Source organism: Bos taurus, chromosome 22, assembly GCF_002263795.3.
Source record: "Bos taurus isolate L1 Dominette 01449 registration number 42190680 breed Hereford chromosome 22, ARS-UCD2.0, whole genome shotgun sequence".
NCBI lineage: Eukaryota > Metazoa > Chordata > Mammalia > Artiodactyla > Bovidae > Bos > Bos taurus.
The window spans coordinates 36,124,355-36,139,876 of record NC_037349.1 but is presented as its reverse complement, the minus strand read 5'-3'; the positions used below and the strand labels follow the sequence as shown (position 1 = coordinate 36,139,876).

The window sequence follows — 15,522 nt, the reverse complement described above, 5'->3', positions numbered from 1 at the left end:
TACCCACAAGTTTTTAGCCCACACTTGGTGAGCAGAATAAGATACAATTATAAAAACTGTTGTCCTGGAATCAACTACAGTTCTTATCTTCACCCCATAAAAAGAGCTGAGCTGCATATTTATTAGGCATCTCCCTTCTGATCTTGTTTTAAAGTAAACCAGTTCGTTGAAGTATAACCTACATGTAGAAACGTTTCCTGCGTGCTGTGTGGCTTGGTGAATTTTTCGAACTGTTCATACCCATGGAATCAAGAAAGAACTAGAACTTGATCAGCATTCTAGAAGCCTCTCCCCTGTCTCTCCACCAATCACTACTCCTCCTCCATGAGAGGTAGCCACCATCCTGACCTACATCTTCGATCAGTTTGGCCTGTTTTGAATATTATATAATGGAATCACACGGTATTTATTCCATGTCAGCTTGTTTTGCCAACATCTCTGAGATTTATCCATGTTGTTGCATAGACGGTAGTTTGTAGTTTGGGATTTCTGTGTAAATATAATAATTTAATTATCAACTGTATTGTTGATTTAGGGTTTAGTGGCCACAACATTGGAATAACGTTCTATGAACATTTTCCTATCTGCCTCTCAGTGTAGATACGAACGTTTCCTTTGGGATAGTTAACATGTTAGTGTTGAATTATGAAGGCATTAGATATCCATACATACTTTCAGCTTTCTGATATACAATTTTTGCTATTTTCATCGATTTTTAGTGGCAATTTCATGGTGGTTTTCATTTGTGTTACTGTTGTAATTACAATGTTGGGCACCTTTCAAATATTTTCAAATATTGATTGTTCTCTTTGGTCAAGTGCCTATATAAGTCTTCCCATTTAACAAAAAAAAAATTGGTTGCCAACTTGAACACATTTTTAGCTTAAGGTTTTCCATGTAAATATTTTACAAAGATCACATGATAAACATTTCAGCAAGCCAAGTACTATAAACAAGAGTCTGAGAAGAACAGAAATTTTTGTCTTGCTATGTGGTTAGATCACCTCCCTTTTTTGTTGGACAGAGGAAAGTCTTGAAAAAAGATATGGGAGCTGAGTCTTGAGGCTCGAGGTCCATTTGGGGCCATAAAACTGGATATGTGGAGGCAAACAGGCTGTGGAATTCCCCTGGAAGTCAGTTGGAGAACATTTTAAATCCTTCATTTCCATGTCAGCAGCCACATCTTTGCCCCTCTCTCTTTTCATAAGTAATGGGAAGGCAGCACAAATGATTCAGGGCTCCTTTTCTCAGCTCATAGGAAACTCATCCATCAGTGATTATTTTGATACATGGAGATGAGGTTTTTTTGTCCCCCCGTGAATCCCTGCAGTGTTCTTCTATATCCTTCCTTGTCCTAGTAAAAAGAATTGCTTTTCTTTCTAATTTTTACTTTGCTTTCAGGGAAAATATTTTGTTCCAATAAGTATGATTGGTTACTTTAGATATGGTTTCTGTTCATACCGATGCTCTGTTCATTGGATGACCAATTTGAACTATTTTGGCTTTGTTGATGGTAAAGTGATGCAATTTTCCAGAATTCAGACTGTGCTAAAAGTACCTAAAATAGTACTTTGAGTTCTCCTGAGGAGTGAAGAAAGTGTTATACTAAACAGAGAGATTACCATTCCTATTGGCATTTCAGACCTTGGGTTAGACTGGTTCCAAATAGGAAAAGGAGTACGTCAAGGCTATATATTGTCACCCTGCTTATTTAACTTATATGCTGAGTACGTCATAAGAAACGCTGGACTGGAAGAAACACAAGCTGGAATCAAGATTGCTGGGAGAAATATCAATAACCTTAGATATGCAGATGACACCACTCTTATGGCAGAAAGTGAAGAGGAACTAAAAAGCCTCTTGATGAAAGTGAAAGTGGAGAGTGAAAAAGTTGGCTTAAAACTCAACATTCAGAAAACAAAGATCATGGCATCTGGTCCCATCACTTCATGGGAAATATATGGAGAAACAGTGGAAACAGTGTCAGACTTTATTGTTTTGGGCTCCAAAATCACTACAGATAGTGACTGCAGCCATGAAATTAAAAGACGCTTACTCCTTGGAAGGACAGTTATGACCAACCTAGATAACATATTGAAAAGCAGAGACATTACTTTGCCAACAAAGGTTCGTCTAGTCAAGGCTATGGTTTTTCTCACATCATGTATGGATGGGAGAGTTGGACTGTGAAGAAGGCTGTGCGCCGAAGAATTGATGCTTTTGAACTATGGTGTTGGAGAAGACTCTTGAGAGTCCCTTGGACTGCAAGGAGATCCAACCAGTCCATTCTGAAGGAGATCAGCCCTGGGATTTCTTTGGAAGGAATGATGCTAAAGCTGAAACTCCAGTATTTTGGCCACCTCATGCGAAGAGTTGACTCATTGGAAAAGACCCTGATGCTGGGAGGGATTGGGGGCAGAAGGAGAAGGGGACGACAGAGGATGAGATGGCTGGATGGCATCACTGACTCGATAGACATGAGTCTGAGTGAACTCCTGGAGTTGGTGATGGACAGGGAGGCCTGGCGAGCTGCGATTCATGGGATCGCAAAGAGTCGGACATGACCGAGGGACTGAACTGAAGTGAACTGATAGAGGAAAACCCTGGGGGAAAGATCTGCAGAATTGAAAATGCTGTCCTCAGGGATTTTTATTAGGTGAGTTCCCCACCTAATTATTTTGAAATGTTACCTCTGAAACACACCAGAGCAGGCTCAATCTCAGGGGAAGCTACATGTAAATTAGGAAGGGCAAATTTTCTCCACTTAGCAAGTCTCTCTTCTTAGTGACAGACCTAAGTTTCTAGGGGCTTATACCCTGAATCTAGGGCTGGAAATCACAACCAGCACTGGTGACAAATACCTTTGTTGGTTCTTCTCGCGAAATATATCTTAATGAAATAATAAAGGATATGCACAAAGATTTGCAAACAAGGATGGTCATATCAGCATTATTTATAATGGAAAAAGTGAAAGTGTGAAAATGTTAGTTGCTCAGTTGTGTCCAGCTCTTTGCAACCTGCCAGGCTTCTCTGTCCATGGAATTCTCCAGGCAAAGATACTGGAGTGGGTTGCCATTTCCTTCTCTAGGGGATCCTCCCAACCCACGGATTTGAACCTGGGTCTCAGGCAGATTCTCTACTGTCTGAGCCACCATGGAAGCCTCTTTATAATGGTAAGATATTGCCAATTACCTAAATATTAAAGAACAAAAGATTAGAGTTATATGTTTTATATTTTTGCTTAAATGTGCTTTCTGTTTTTTCACAAAAAATCAATTTCTTATTTAAGATATTTTAAATTAAGTAATATTAAAAATCAAGTTAGATTACTAAAGAAGATAATATAGGAGAGAAATTGCAAAGAATTATTTTGTAATCTTTGAAATAGACCTTTAGGATGGAGCTGTGTGGGATTTCCAGTTTGCAGTAATCACCTTTAGGAAAGGAGGATAATGAAATAATAGATGAGGCAGCTGGTTCCTGCACAGACTCTTGTTTGACAGAAAACAGTAACAATAGATTTGTCCTTGAGCCTAGAGATAGTTACCATTTAAGTGCTAATAGATGTCAGGCCATGCGCCAGATATAAACCTTACATGTATCACTTAATTTGGCCAAAGACGTGATACAGGTACATTTCATGATCAACACCTCCATCCTCCCGCAACTCCATCCTTCCTATCAACTCTATGTCGCCGGTCCCCCACCACCAACCTTCTGAGTTAGAGGCTGACTGCCACATGCTTCCCTCCTGTTCTGGACCTTCTTCCCCACCCCACAGTCACGTTATACAGCAAAACCACTCATGTATTCTTCCATTCAACAGTGAGTCAGGCACGAACCCCAGCAGGCCAACTCCAGAATCAAGCACTTCTCCTCTTTGCCCAACTAGCCTTGGCACACAAACAAGTTCTGATCTTTACAGACATGGGTTCAAATCCCCATGCTGCCAGCTTCTAGCTGGATGGGATCTAGGGCAAATCACCAAGAACTCAAAACCATGTTTCCTTCCATTATAAAAATGGGTTAACCAATGGTAAGTGTTTCATAGGGTTAACATGAGGGTTAAATTAAATAAGACAGTTCAGCAAAACCCAGCATACAATTTTAGTTCAATTGATTGTAATTGAACTGAAATAGTGGCCCATCAAACCAGATTCCTGAAATAAAATTTTTTTGTGTTAACTGCAACATTTGGAAAGTGTCTGAAAATGAACCATATAAATAGAGCCATTTGCTAAGTATATAAATGCTGAGTTTCTATCGAGGTCAATTTGTCCCCAGTCATCCCATATTATCATTTTATACAGGTCTGATGGAGCGCCTTCTGTTCTGGGAAGTAAGCACCTCCTCTAGCAAACATTTCTCTGAACTGCCTTTCTCTCAGAGGTATTATCTTCTGGTCTCTGTGATTCCTCCCAACAAGATTTAAAATGAGATATTATGTTACATCATACTCAAAAAATTTGGCACAGCATTTGAAAGAAGGAAGGACCCTCTGAGACGACGACTCCTGTTGCTCCTCCATCTTTAAGGTGCACACAAATCAACCTGAGGTTTGGAATAAATCAAACACAGCTTCTGATTTAGCAGATCTGGGTTTGGGCCTGAGCTGCTATATTTCTAAGATGCTCCCATGTGATGTGGCGCTGCTGGTCTGGGGATCACACTGAGAGGAGCACAGCCTCAGAGTCCTCTTTCTTTAACTTCCCCATATATCTGATTCACTTCAAAGCTGTTAAAATACTGCTGCCGGGTTTTCACCCATATAGATTCTAATTTTGCAGATGTAGGATGTACCCTAGGCAATGGGCATTTTTGTTGTTAGTACCGCTACATACAAGGAAATGGTAGCACATTTATATAGAAGTTGTCATAGGTCATAAATGGAGAGAATATACTATGATCTCCAGGAAAAAGAAAATATTTATGTAGACATATGGCCTAGATTGCTTTCTCTCAGGTAGAATACCACTGAAGTACGATTGCTACTTACTGGGTATTTACTAAGAAGCAAGTCCTTTGTTAGAAGGCACATATATTTCACTTGATCTAAGATAACCTACTAGGGTAGGTATTATCATACCCATTTCACGTGACACTCAAAAATTAACCAATTGTCCAAGAGTCAAACAGCTTGCAGCTAAGACAGCTTCACTTAATGGTGAATAGATGGGGAAACAATGCAAACAGTGACAGACTTTATTTTGGGGGGCTCTAAAATCACTGCAGATGGTGACTGCTGCCATGAAATTAAAACACACTTGCTCCTTGGAAGAAAAGCTATGACCAACCAACAGCATATTAATAAGCAGAGACATTACTTTGCCAACAAAGGTCCATCTAGTCAAAGCTATGGTTTTCCCAGTAGTGATGTATGGATGTGAAAGTCGAACTGTAAAGAAAGCTGAGTGCTGAAAAATTGATGCTTTTGAACTGTGGTGTTTGAGAAGACTCTTGAGAGTCCCTTGGACTGCAAGGAGATCCAACCAGTCCATCCTAAAGGAGATCAGTCCTGAATATTCATTGGAAGGACTGATGCTGAAGCTGAAACTCCAATAATTTGGCCACTTGATGCAAAGAGCTGATTCATTGGAAAATACCCTGCTGCTGGGAAAGATTGAAGGCAGGAGAAGAAGGGGATGACAGAGGATGAGATAGTTGGATGGCATCACCAACTCAATGGACATGAGTTTGAGTAAGCTCTGGGAGTTGGTGATGGAGAGGGAGGCCTGGCATGATGCAGTCCATGGGGTCACAAAGAGTCAGACACCCATGTCCAACTCTTTATGACCCCATTGATTGCAGCCCAGGAGCATGCACAGGCTCCTCTGTGCATGAGGATTCCCCAGGCAAGAATACTGGAGTGGGTTGCCATGCCCTCCTCCAAGAAAATCTTCCCAACCCAGGGATTGAACCCAGGTCTCCCACATTGCAGGTGGATTCTTTACCATCTGAGCCATCAGGTACACCCTAGAGTCAAAGGTGGGATCAAAACCAAGACAGTCTGAAGGCAAGGTTTAGCAGTGCATCTTTTTTATTTCTTTAACAGCTGTATTGAGGTCTAACTGGCATACAATTAACTGCGTATAAAGGGGATGATTTGATGAGTTTTGAAATATGTCTACATCTAAAAAATCATCATCATGATCCAAAAAAGTGATTCCACCTCCCCTAAAAGCTTTCTCATGCTCTTGTATCATCCCTCTCTCCTGATCGCTACCCTAACCCTACACGACCAGTGGTTTTTTTGTCACTATACTTTGGTTTTTGAGAGTTATATTTAAATGGAATTATAGACTATGTACCTTCTCAGCTGCCTACTTTTACTCAGCATATAAATTTTGAGATTCATCCACATTATCGGGGGTGTCAATAGTTCCCTCTTATTTTTTTCCTAAGTGATATTCCATTTTATGAATATTCCACAATTTGTTCATCCATTCACCTGTTAATGAACACTGGATTGTTTCCAGTTTGAGACAACTACAAATACACTGCAAAGAGCAATCATGTAATATCTTTGTGTGAATATATGCTTTCATATGTCTTGGATAAATATGCAGGAGTGGGATGACCAGGTCATATATTAGCTGCATTTAACTTTTTGAGGAATGGCCAGATTTCCTTCCAAGGTGACTGCACCACTTTACATTCTTACCAGCAGTGTTACAGGGTTCTGGTGACTACATGTTCTCATCCACACTTAGTATAGGCTAGTCTTTTTAATTTTAACAATTGTAATGGATACGTGGTGATACCTTGTTGTGGGTTTTTTTCAGGTTTTACAACTTTTTATTTGCATATTAAAAACCTGTACATTCCAATAATTAAAATCATCTGAACAACAAAAAAATGGCACTCTGATTAAAGTGCATTTTACAGCCCACAAGTCAGCCTGGACCAGCTTGCTTTTTACTCCAGATTTCACTCTCATTCCATCCAGCTTTCTCCTTTACCACCAAGCAAGTTCTTTTCCTTCCCTGCCAGGCAAGCAGACAGGTGGGAAAGGCAGGCGCGGCCTATGTTGTCAGTATTTCTCCATTCTTTGATCTGAAAAGGGTAGCACAGTCATTTAAACTTGATCCAATCTCTTTGCATATTACAAAGCTGAACAGCTAAAAGAAGTAAAATAAGGCGATGCTTGTGGAATATATAGTGCATACTGGCAGCGCACACTTCATCACGACTCGCCTGTTTGCCTCTCCTCTTCAATCATTTCTTTTGAAGGCAGTGGATTTTTCTCTTGCATTTCTGCTTTCTTCAACGTCGACTTACCGAATTTCTCAATCTCAGCCGTATCGGGCTTGTAAGACATGGCTGCAGAGGGAGCCAAGCAAGCTGTGAGTGAGTCAAGTCCGTGGTGGCAGCTGCGGAGTCTTGATGTGGTTTTAACTTGAATTTTCCCAGTGAGTAATGATGTTGAACATCTTTTCATGTGCTTATTTTAAAATGCAAGCTTTTATATTCAACATCACTGTTTCCCAAACAAGACAATGTGATTCTTTTTAAATGAAAAAAATAAAATCACACCAATCCCTAAACTTTACTTAAATAAGTTTTATACTGTTATGTGTGTGCCTATATATGTGGTTTTTGGCCACACCATATGACCTATGGGATCTTAGTTCCCTGACCCGGGATCAAAGCCGTGCCCCCTGCACTGGGAGCGCAGAGTCCTAACCACTGGACAGCCAGGGAAATTCCTATTTTTATTACGATATTAATAAAGTGCCAATATAAAATCAGGCAAACACTTCTTTTACTTATTAATTTTATGTGACTATAAAAATTAAAGACTAAATCTAAGCAAAATTCGGCACAAATGAACTTATCTATGAAACAGAATATGAACAATGGTCAGAGAGATACTGCTGCTTGCTGACCCTAAATCACCACTTGCAAATTTACTTGAACTGTTCATACAGTGTGCCATGATATTATGTGGCCCTCCCTTGGCATGTATTAAGAATTTTTGTGGAAGTTCTGCCTTTACTCTTTAGCCTGAGATGAAGTAGTTCTTCTTGGCTCCAAAAGAGTCATAAACACCAATGCAAATGTAGGCCTTGGTATTGAGTGGCAATACTTGGTTATAAGGAGAAACAGATGATCCAGAAGATGCATGTATTGCTTTTGTTAGATTTTCATCAAAACAAACAAACAAAAAAACACAACACTGAAATACCCTTATAGACAACAACTCATTCTCTACTGCTACTGCTGCTGCTGCTGCTGCTGCTGCTAAGTCGCTTCAGTCGTGTCCAACTCTGTGTGACCCCATAGACGGCAGCCCACCAGGCTCCGCCGTCCCTGGAATTCTCCAGGCAAGAACACTGGAGTGGGTTGCCATTTCCTTCTCCAATGCAGGAAAGTGAAAAGTTAAAGTGAAGTCACTCAGTCGTGTCCAACTCTTCACGACCCCACGGACTGCAGCCTACCAGGCTCCTCTGTCCATGGGATTTTCCAGGCAAGAGTACTGGAGTGGGGTGCCGTTGCCTTCTCCACATTCTCTACTACTGAACTATAAAAAAGAATGAAATAATGCCATCTGCAGCAACCTGGATGAACCTAGAGATTATCATATTAAGTGAAGTAAGTCAGAAAGGGAAAGACAAATACCATATGATACCACTAACAGGTGGAATCTAAAACAAATGAACTTAACTATGAAACAGAAACAGAATCATGGACATAAAGAACAGATCTGTGATTCCCATGGATGGAGGAGCCTGGTGGGCTGCAGTCCACGGGGTCGCTGAGAGTCGGCATGACTGAGCGACTTCACTTTCACTTTTCCTTTTCATGCATTGGAGAAGGAAATGGCAACCCACTCCAGTATTCTTGCCTGGAGAATCCTAGGGACGGTGGAGCCTGGTAGGCTGCCATCTGTGGGGTCACACAGAGTCGGACACGACTGAAGCAACTTAGCAGCAGTAGCAGCAGCAGCAGTGATTGCCAAAGGAGAGGGAGTGGGGGTTAATAGATATAAGCTTTTATATATAGAATGGATAAACAACAAGGTCCTCCTGTATAGCATGAGGAATTATATTCAATATCCTATGATAAACCGTAATGGAAAATAATTTAAAGAAAAAAGAATGTACATATGTATAATTGAAGCACTTTGCTGTATAACAGTAATTAACACAACATTATAAATCAACTGCACTTCAGTTTAAAAAACATTTTTTTAAATGATTTAAAAAAGAAGAAAACAAGTCATTCCCTAAAGACAGGGCTATGGATTCCAGGCTTGGGCAGTCACCCTAGTTATAAAAGTTCCACATTATGATAGGGAATCCTAAGCTGTGTTGACGTAACCAGACACGTCTCTTGAACCCTGAGGCCAACACTTACACTGCCCTGCAGTGCTAACGACTCGTAATTTGTTGTGTTACTTGATTTTCCCCCTAATAACCTTGCAAGGAAGACAGAGCATCACCCTAACTTGCAGATGAGGAAATAGAGGCTGACAATTCGAGGTGAGCCTGGCCAGGTTCCCATACCAGAACCTGATAGCTTAAGACTAAAACTAATTCTTTTGAGTCCAACCTACAACTTCTTTCCTACATTACATGACTCCCCTGGCATTATTACTAGAAGCAGCATTCTGGAGAACATATAAACCTGGGACTTCTTAAATAGCTCTTCTTATGATCAAACAACCAAATGTTTTCCACCCATTTCATTGCCACTAATCCAAAACAGACTCAGTGCCGTTTCCCCTATAATTCATGTCTATTTTTCCTTAGTTGTCTCTTTATCCTCTTCAATAGGAAACACAAAGTTCTGGGCACACAACTGGCTATGACACAATGCAGCTGCCACCCACCATGAAGCTACTGCCCATCACACAAAAACAGAGACCCCCCTTCCTCCACCATTTCCACAGAACTAACGCTGGTGTCTTTATAGTCACACCATCTTTCTGTATCCTTAGCACATTCACAAATGTCATTAAGGATGTCACATTTCTTTTCCAGGTGGAACTTTTCAAACAAAGCTCTAAAAACAATAAAACAATGACATCTGCCATTCATTGAGCTTTTGTTTCATGCTAGGCCATATACTCGGAGAAGGCAATGGCACCCCACTCCAGTACTCTTGCCTGGAAAATCCCATGGATGGAGGAGCCTGGTAGGCTGCAGTCCATGGGGTCACGAAGAGTCGGACACGACTGAACGACTTCACTTTCACTTTTCACTTTCATGTATTGGAGAAGGAAATGGCAACACACTCCAGTGTTCTTGCCCGGAGAATCCAAGGGACAGGGGAGCCTGGTGGGTTGCCGTCTCTGGGGTCGCACAGAGTTGGACACGACTGAAGCAACTTAGCAGCAGCAGCAGCGGGCCTTATACTAAAAATGTGCCTCTTTTCCAGGCCATGTCCTGAGGAGGCACAAACTATCATACTCCCATTTTGGAGACAGTGAGTTTAGACAGTGCCAGTGTTACACAGCTGATAACTAGAGCAGCCAAGAATCAAACTCTAGTCTTTTAAGTGCCAGTATTGTGTGCATTTCATTATCAAGTTAATAGTACCTCTGAAAAGTCATTGCTAATTTCCCCTGGCTGTAGGGAATAGTTCCTTCATCTGAAAAGTAACACCCTTCAACTCTCTCTCTCTTACCCTACTTAGCACTTCTGACCTTGCCCTATCCTGAGTGAGCTGAACAATCCCTCAGGGTCTCAGGGTCTCATACAGGCATTAGGACACTTAAAATTTCTTGCTGTTGTTCAATCATGAAGTCATGTCCAACTCTGCAACCTCATGGACTGCAGGATCCAGGCTCCTGTGTCCTCCACTATTTCCCGGAGTTTGCTCAAATTCGTGTCCATTGAGTCAGTGATGCCATCCAACCATCATATCCTCTGTTCTTATCTCCTCCTGCCTTCAATCTCCCCCAGCATCAGAGTCTTCCCCAATGAGTCAGCTCTTCACATCAGGTGGCCAAAGTATTGGAGCTTTAGCACCAGTCTGTCCAATGACTATGCAGGATTGATTTCCTTTAGGATTGACTGGTTTGATCTCCTTGCAGTCCAAAGGATTCTCAAGAGTCTTCTCAAGCACCACAATTCAAAAGCATCAATTCTTCAGTGCTCACCCTTCTTTATGGTCCAACTCTCACATCTGTGAGAAAAAGCTGGAAAAACCATAGCTTTGACTATACAGACCTTTGTCAGCAAAGTGATGTCTCTGCTTTTTAATACATTGTCTAGGTTGGTCATAACTTTCCTTTCAAGGAGCAAGCGTCTTTTAATTTCACAGCTGCAGTCACCATCCACAGTGATTTTGGAGCCCCCCCCCCCCGCCCGCGCAAAAAAATAAAATCTGTCACTGCTTCCATTTTTTCCTCATCTATTTGCCATGAAGTGATTGGACTGGATGCCGTGATCTTTGTTTTTTCATGTTGAGTTTCAAGCCAGCTTTTTCCCCTCCTCTTTCACCCTCATCAAGAGGCACTTTAGCTCCTCTTCATGCCATTAGAGTGGTATCATCGGCATATCTGAGGTTGTTGACATTTCTCTGGGCAATCTTGATTCCGACTTGTGATTCATCCAGCCCGGGATTCATTCATCTACCTTTTTTTTTTTTTTTTTACTATGTAGGTGGATGGAGAGGACCCAGGTGCTTTCCTTTGCCTAGTGTCCTCAATTCTGGAATTGGGATCCACAACCATGACCACCTATTCTGTGAGTGGTCAACCATGATGTCCACTACCTTCCCTGGTCATATGAAAGAAAGTATTTCCAGATTTCCCTGCAATATCAGTTGATCCAAAAAGGGCAGCTGATCCAAGCCAACTTCTTCCTGTAGACATTTTCATAATAAAAAGTTTGTTGAAAAAAGAAGGCATGGAGTGCTATTCATCAAGTATTTTTAGCTTTCTGACTTCAGGGAATTAGATGAGTTTGTACCTCCCGTCCTCTTTGAATTTAGATGTGGACAAATGACTTGCTTTGGCCTAGAAATGTAACCTAGTGTTGCTTCTGGAAGAACCTGTGGGGGCCTATTTGTGATTCTGCTTGTTCCCACCTGACTATTGCAGTGATCAAGGAAGCATATGTTAAGATGAAACCTCCCTCAACTTGGGTCTCTGAGAGACTGTTTGAGAACAAGCCCCAGTCAAAGCACAGTGGACATGCAGGTAAGCATTTAATAGGACTGAGGGGCTGTTTGTTACAGCAGCTAGCTCATCCTGAGGGGGAAGAGAATGTATGTTGTACAGGAAAATCAACACTTCATCCTCTAAATAACAGGAAGCTTTAACCATAAAATCTTAACTCCTCAGTTCAGTTCAGTTCAGTCGCTCAGTCATGTCTGACTCTTTGAGACCCCATGAATTGCAGCATGCCAGGCCTCCCTGTCCATCACCAACTCCCAGAGTTCACCCAAACTCATGTGCATCGGGTCGGTGATGCCATCCAGCCATCTCATCCTCTGTCGTCCCCTTCTCCTCCTGCCCCCAATCCCTCTCAGCATCAGGGTCTTTTCCAATGAGTCAGCTCTTCGCTTGAGGTAGCATAGACCCCTCCTAAATAGTGGGTTTCAAAAGCACACACTCAGAGCAGACTAAAAATACTGATGTTATTGTTTCAAAGAATCGATTTCGTTGTGGCCCAATACCAAACACATTGTGCTCATTCTTTTAAGATATCTGTGCTGTTAAATATCATATTGAAGAAACCATTCCAACTCCTGTATTTCCTTCATTGTTATCTGCCAAAAATATATTGCAGAATGGTGTCTAAGGAGCTGGCAAGAACCTTTGCAAAAAAACTAGAATCTGCCCTATTAGCTGGCTGCTTGTGACTCAGCAGGGGGGTGTGAGCAACCAGCACTTTGGAAGGCAGATCACTGCCTATTAAATCTAACAGTGAGACAAAGAAATAGGGCAAATGTACCTGGCCTTGAGGAAGTTTCCATGGAGAGGTTGTCACAGGCAACTGGAATTCACCAGCAGTACCAACTAGAGAAGTAAACTGCTTCTTTCTACCACTTAGAGGAAATCTTTCTTAACCACTCAAAACCCATTGCACCAACTCCACAAGCGTTACTTGTTGCGGCAAGTGGTACTTGAAAGGTCAGTATTGGATTTTTTTTAAGTAGCTCAAGTGACCTCTCCAAGGAGAAATCGTTTAAAAGTGGAGAAGTCACCTGGAATCCATATTGACTGGAACAAAGATTCTCTGAGAGCAGAGGAAGACGAGGTAAGTGGCATGATGGATTTTTTAGGTCTTTATTAGAAGGAAAGGATCACAGAGCTTCTGGTTAATGATGGCTCCCTGTCACGCAGCATAGCAATGGCCCTCACTCACCTTTGAGAGTCCACACCTCATGTATATGAGGAATACTCAGCAATTCTTTCAGCAACTGTGTCTGAAACCTTTGCCTTTGTCTAAATTGACTTAGAGGTCATATGATCTCTGGCTAGTTATCTAAAATCTCTGAGCCTCAATTTCTCCATCTATAAATTAGGACTAAGACTGTTGTAAAGATTAAATGAAATCAAAATATAAAGAGCTTAGCAAGGCCTGGCACAGAGTCAGAGCTCAATAAATGTTTCTGTATTCCTTGGTGGGAACTTGGTAGGAACATCTACCTGTGTTGCGTAGCCCTTTCCTTTTTAACTTTTTAAGGGGTTGAAGCCTTTGTTTTATTTCCCTCTTTAATTCAAGGGCATTGCATTATGTGTCAGCCACTGTCCTTACAGATTGTTGACAATGATGAATGAGACAGATTTCTTTGTTCCAAAAGGACAATGCAATCAGAATGTAATGCAGAAAAAAGGCTGTGGCACCAGGAAAGAGGGTTCCGGTGGTCTTACCCTGAACAGGGGATATTTGAAGGTTACCCTCTTCCCAGGCCCAGCTACATCCCAAACAGGACCTGCAAACATCACTCAACAGGTATTAAGAAACTAAAGGAAAACTCCCCACCCAGATTTCAGTGCTATGAAAACTGGCCTGAACGAAAGAGCTCCAGAAGACATTAGTAAATTCTAAGGTATTGGAACTGAGGTCTTGAGATGGGCATGGTTTTCTTGCTTGTGTACTGGAGACAGTGATAACAAAAAGCATAAACATAGAACTTCTATTCTAATATAATTGGGGAAATCCAATTGTTTTATTTTCCTCTTCACAACTTCTGCAATCATTTCTCACTGCATGCTCATGTCATAAAGCTTCACTTGACAGTCTCCTTGCATTTCAAATCTGAATTTATTGCTTCAACAAAGCATGTACATTTTATTAGCATGACCATACATCCTGATTTGGTTATGATAGTCCAGCTTTATTCCTGTTGTCCTGATGTAGTTATTAATAGCATTACCTTTCACTTGCAAAGGTATCTGAGCTTGAATGCTAAATGCATTTATACAATTAATCTAATTTGTTTTTAAATTTTTATTGGAGTATAGTTGATTTCCTGGCATGCTGCAGTCTATGGGGTTGCAAAGAGTTGGATACGACTGAGCGACTGAACTGATTCCTGATAGTTGATTTACAATGTTGTGTTAGTTTCAGGTGTGGAGTCGACCTAATTTTAGTAAATCTCTCTAAAATTTGAAAAAAATAGAAGCCTAAGGGTATTTTGATGTTGAAGATACCTTAACATTCTGAGAAGCTGGACTCATTTTCAGTATCATTTCTGTCATAGATTGGTAGAATCATAGTGACAAGCATTTATTTACCATTTATTAAAAAGCAAGTTCACTTGTCATTATGGTCATTTGCTGATTTTATTTCACATGTAAGTTTTACAGTTTTATTTTTAACCAGTTTCTATACATGTGGAAATGAGGCGCAAGACACAGAGCAACGTCTTCTGGAGGAATCAACCAGGGGTGGGAGGAACAATGCTGTGGGAGGAAGACACAGTCATGATATCCAGAGGAGATGCAGAAGTTCCTAAAAGAAAAAGAGGCTGGCAACTGAGCACAAAGCAAAGACAAGGAAGTCTGCTTCGTTGAAGGACAATCATATCCCTTGGCTACCACCTTATAGAAGTTGAAACACGAACACTTCTTGGCTTTGGAGTCAAATATTTAGGTCAAATATTCAGCAGCCCATAAGGTTACAAGAAGGCCTGAAGTCCACTGACTCCAGAATACTGGGATACAAACCTTTGCAATAATAAAGTTTCTTGTCACGTCAATCTTCCCCACCCCCCAGCTTTTTCTTGGCTGTACGCTGTCTCTCCAGAGCTCTCTAAGGCAATATCAAATTAAAAAGATAAGCATGACTTTTAAAAACCCAAGGGTAATTAAAAATAGATTCAAGAGTTAGCATGGCCTGCAAAGTCCCTGCTATGGCTAAGTTGCAGAGGACCAGTTTCCCATCTCCTCTCAGATTAATCTACTAGCTGATACCATGGAGCATGGCCAGTGGACCTGAGCACTGGGAGATGGATTCCGATCTCTCCTCTTGCATTATTCAAGTTCTCACTGCCATTAGCACCAAAGTCTCATTTCCAGCATCATGATTCATCTAATACCCTCATGTTTCCACAACTAATCAC

At 41.2% G+C, this 15,522-nt stretch overlaps 1 protein-coding gene and 1 long non-coding RNA gene across 2 annotated transcripts; one reads left to right on the top strand and one right to left on the bottom strand.

Moving 5' to 3' along the window:
- Window positions 1-213: 213 nt before the first annotated feature.
- On the top strand, window positions 214-15,159 carry LOC132343503 (uncharacterized). The gene is made up of 3 exons (XR_009492371.1): window positions 214-402; window positions 12,050-12,148; window positions 14,784-15,159. It is a non-coding gene; the product is annotated as an uncharacterized lncRNA (long non-coding RNA).
- LOC112443468 (thymosin beta-4-like) lies at window positions 3,414-7,318 on the bottom strand. Its single transcript, XM_059880045.1, has one exon. The coding sequence runs from the start codon at window positions 7,316-7,318 to the stop codon at window positions 7,184-7,186; it is 135 nt and encodes a 44-aa protein (XP_059736028.1). The 3' UTR covers window positions 3,414-7,183.
- Window positions 15,160-15,522: the final 363 nt, after the last annotated feature.

Coding starts and splice junctions, on each gene's coding strand:
- LOC112443468 (XM_059880045.1), bottom strand. CDS start 7,318: ATGTCTTACAAGCCCGATACGGCTGAGATTGAGAAATTCGGTAAGTCG.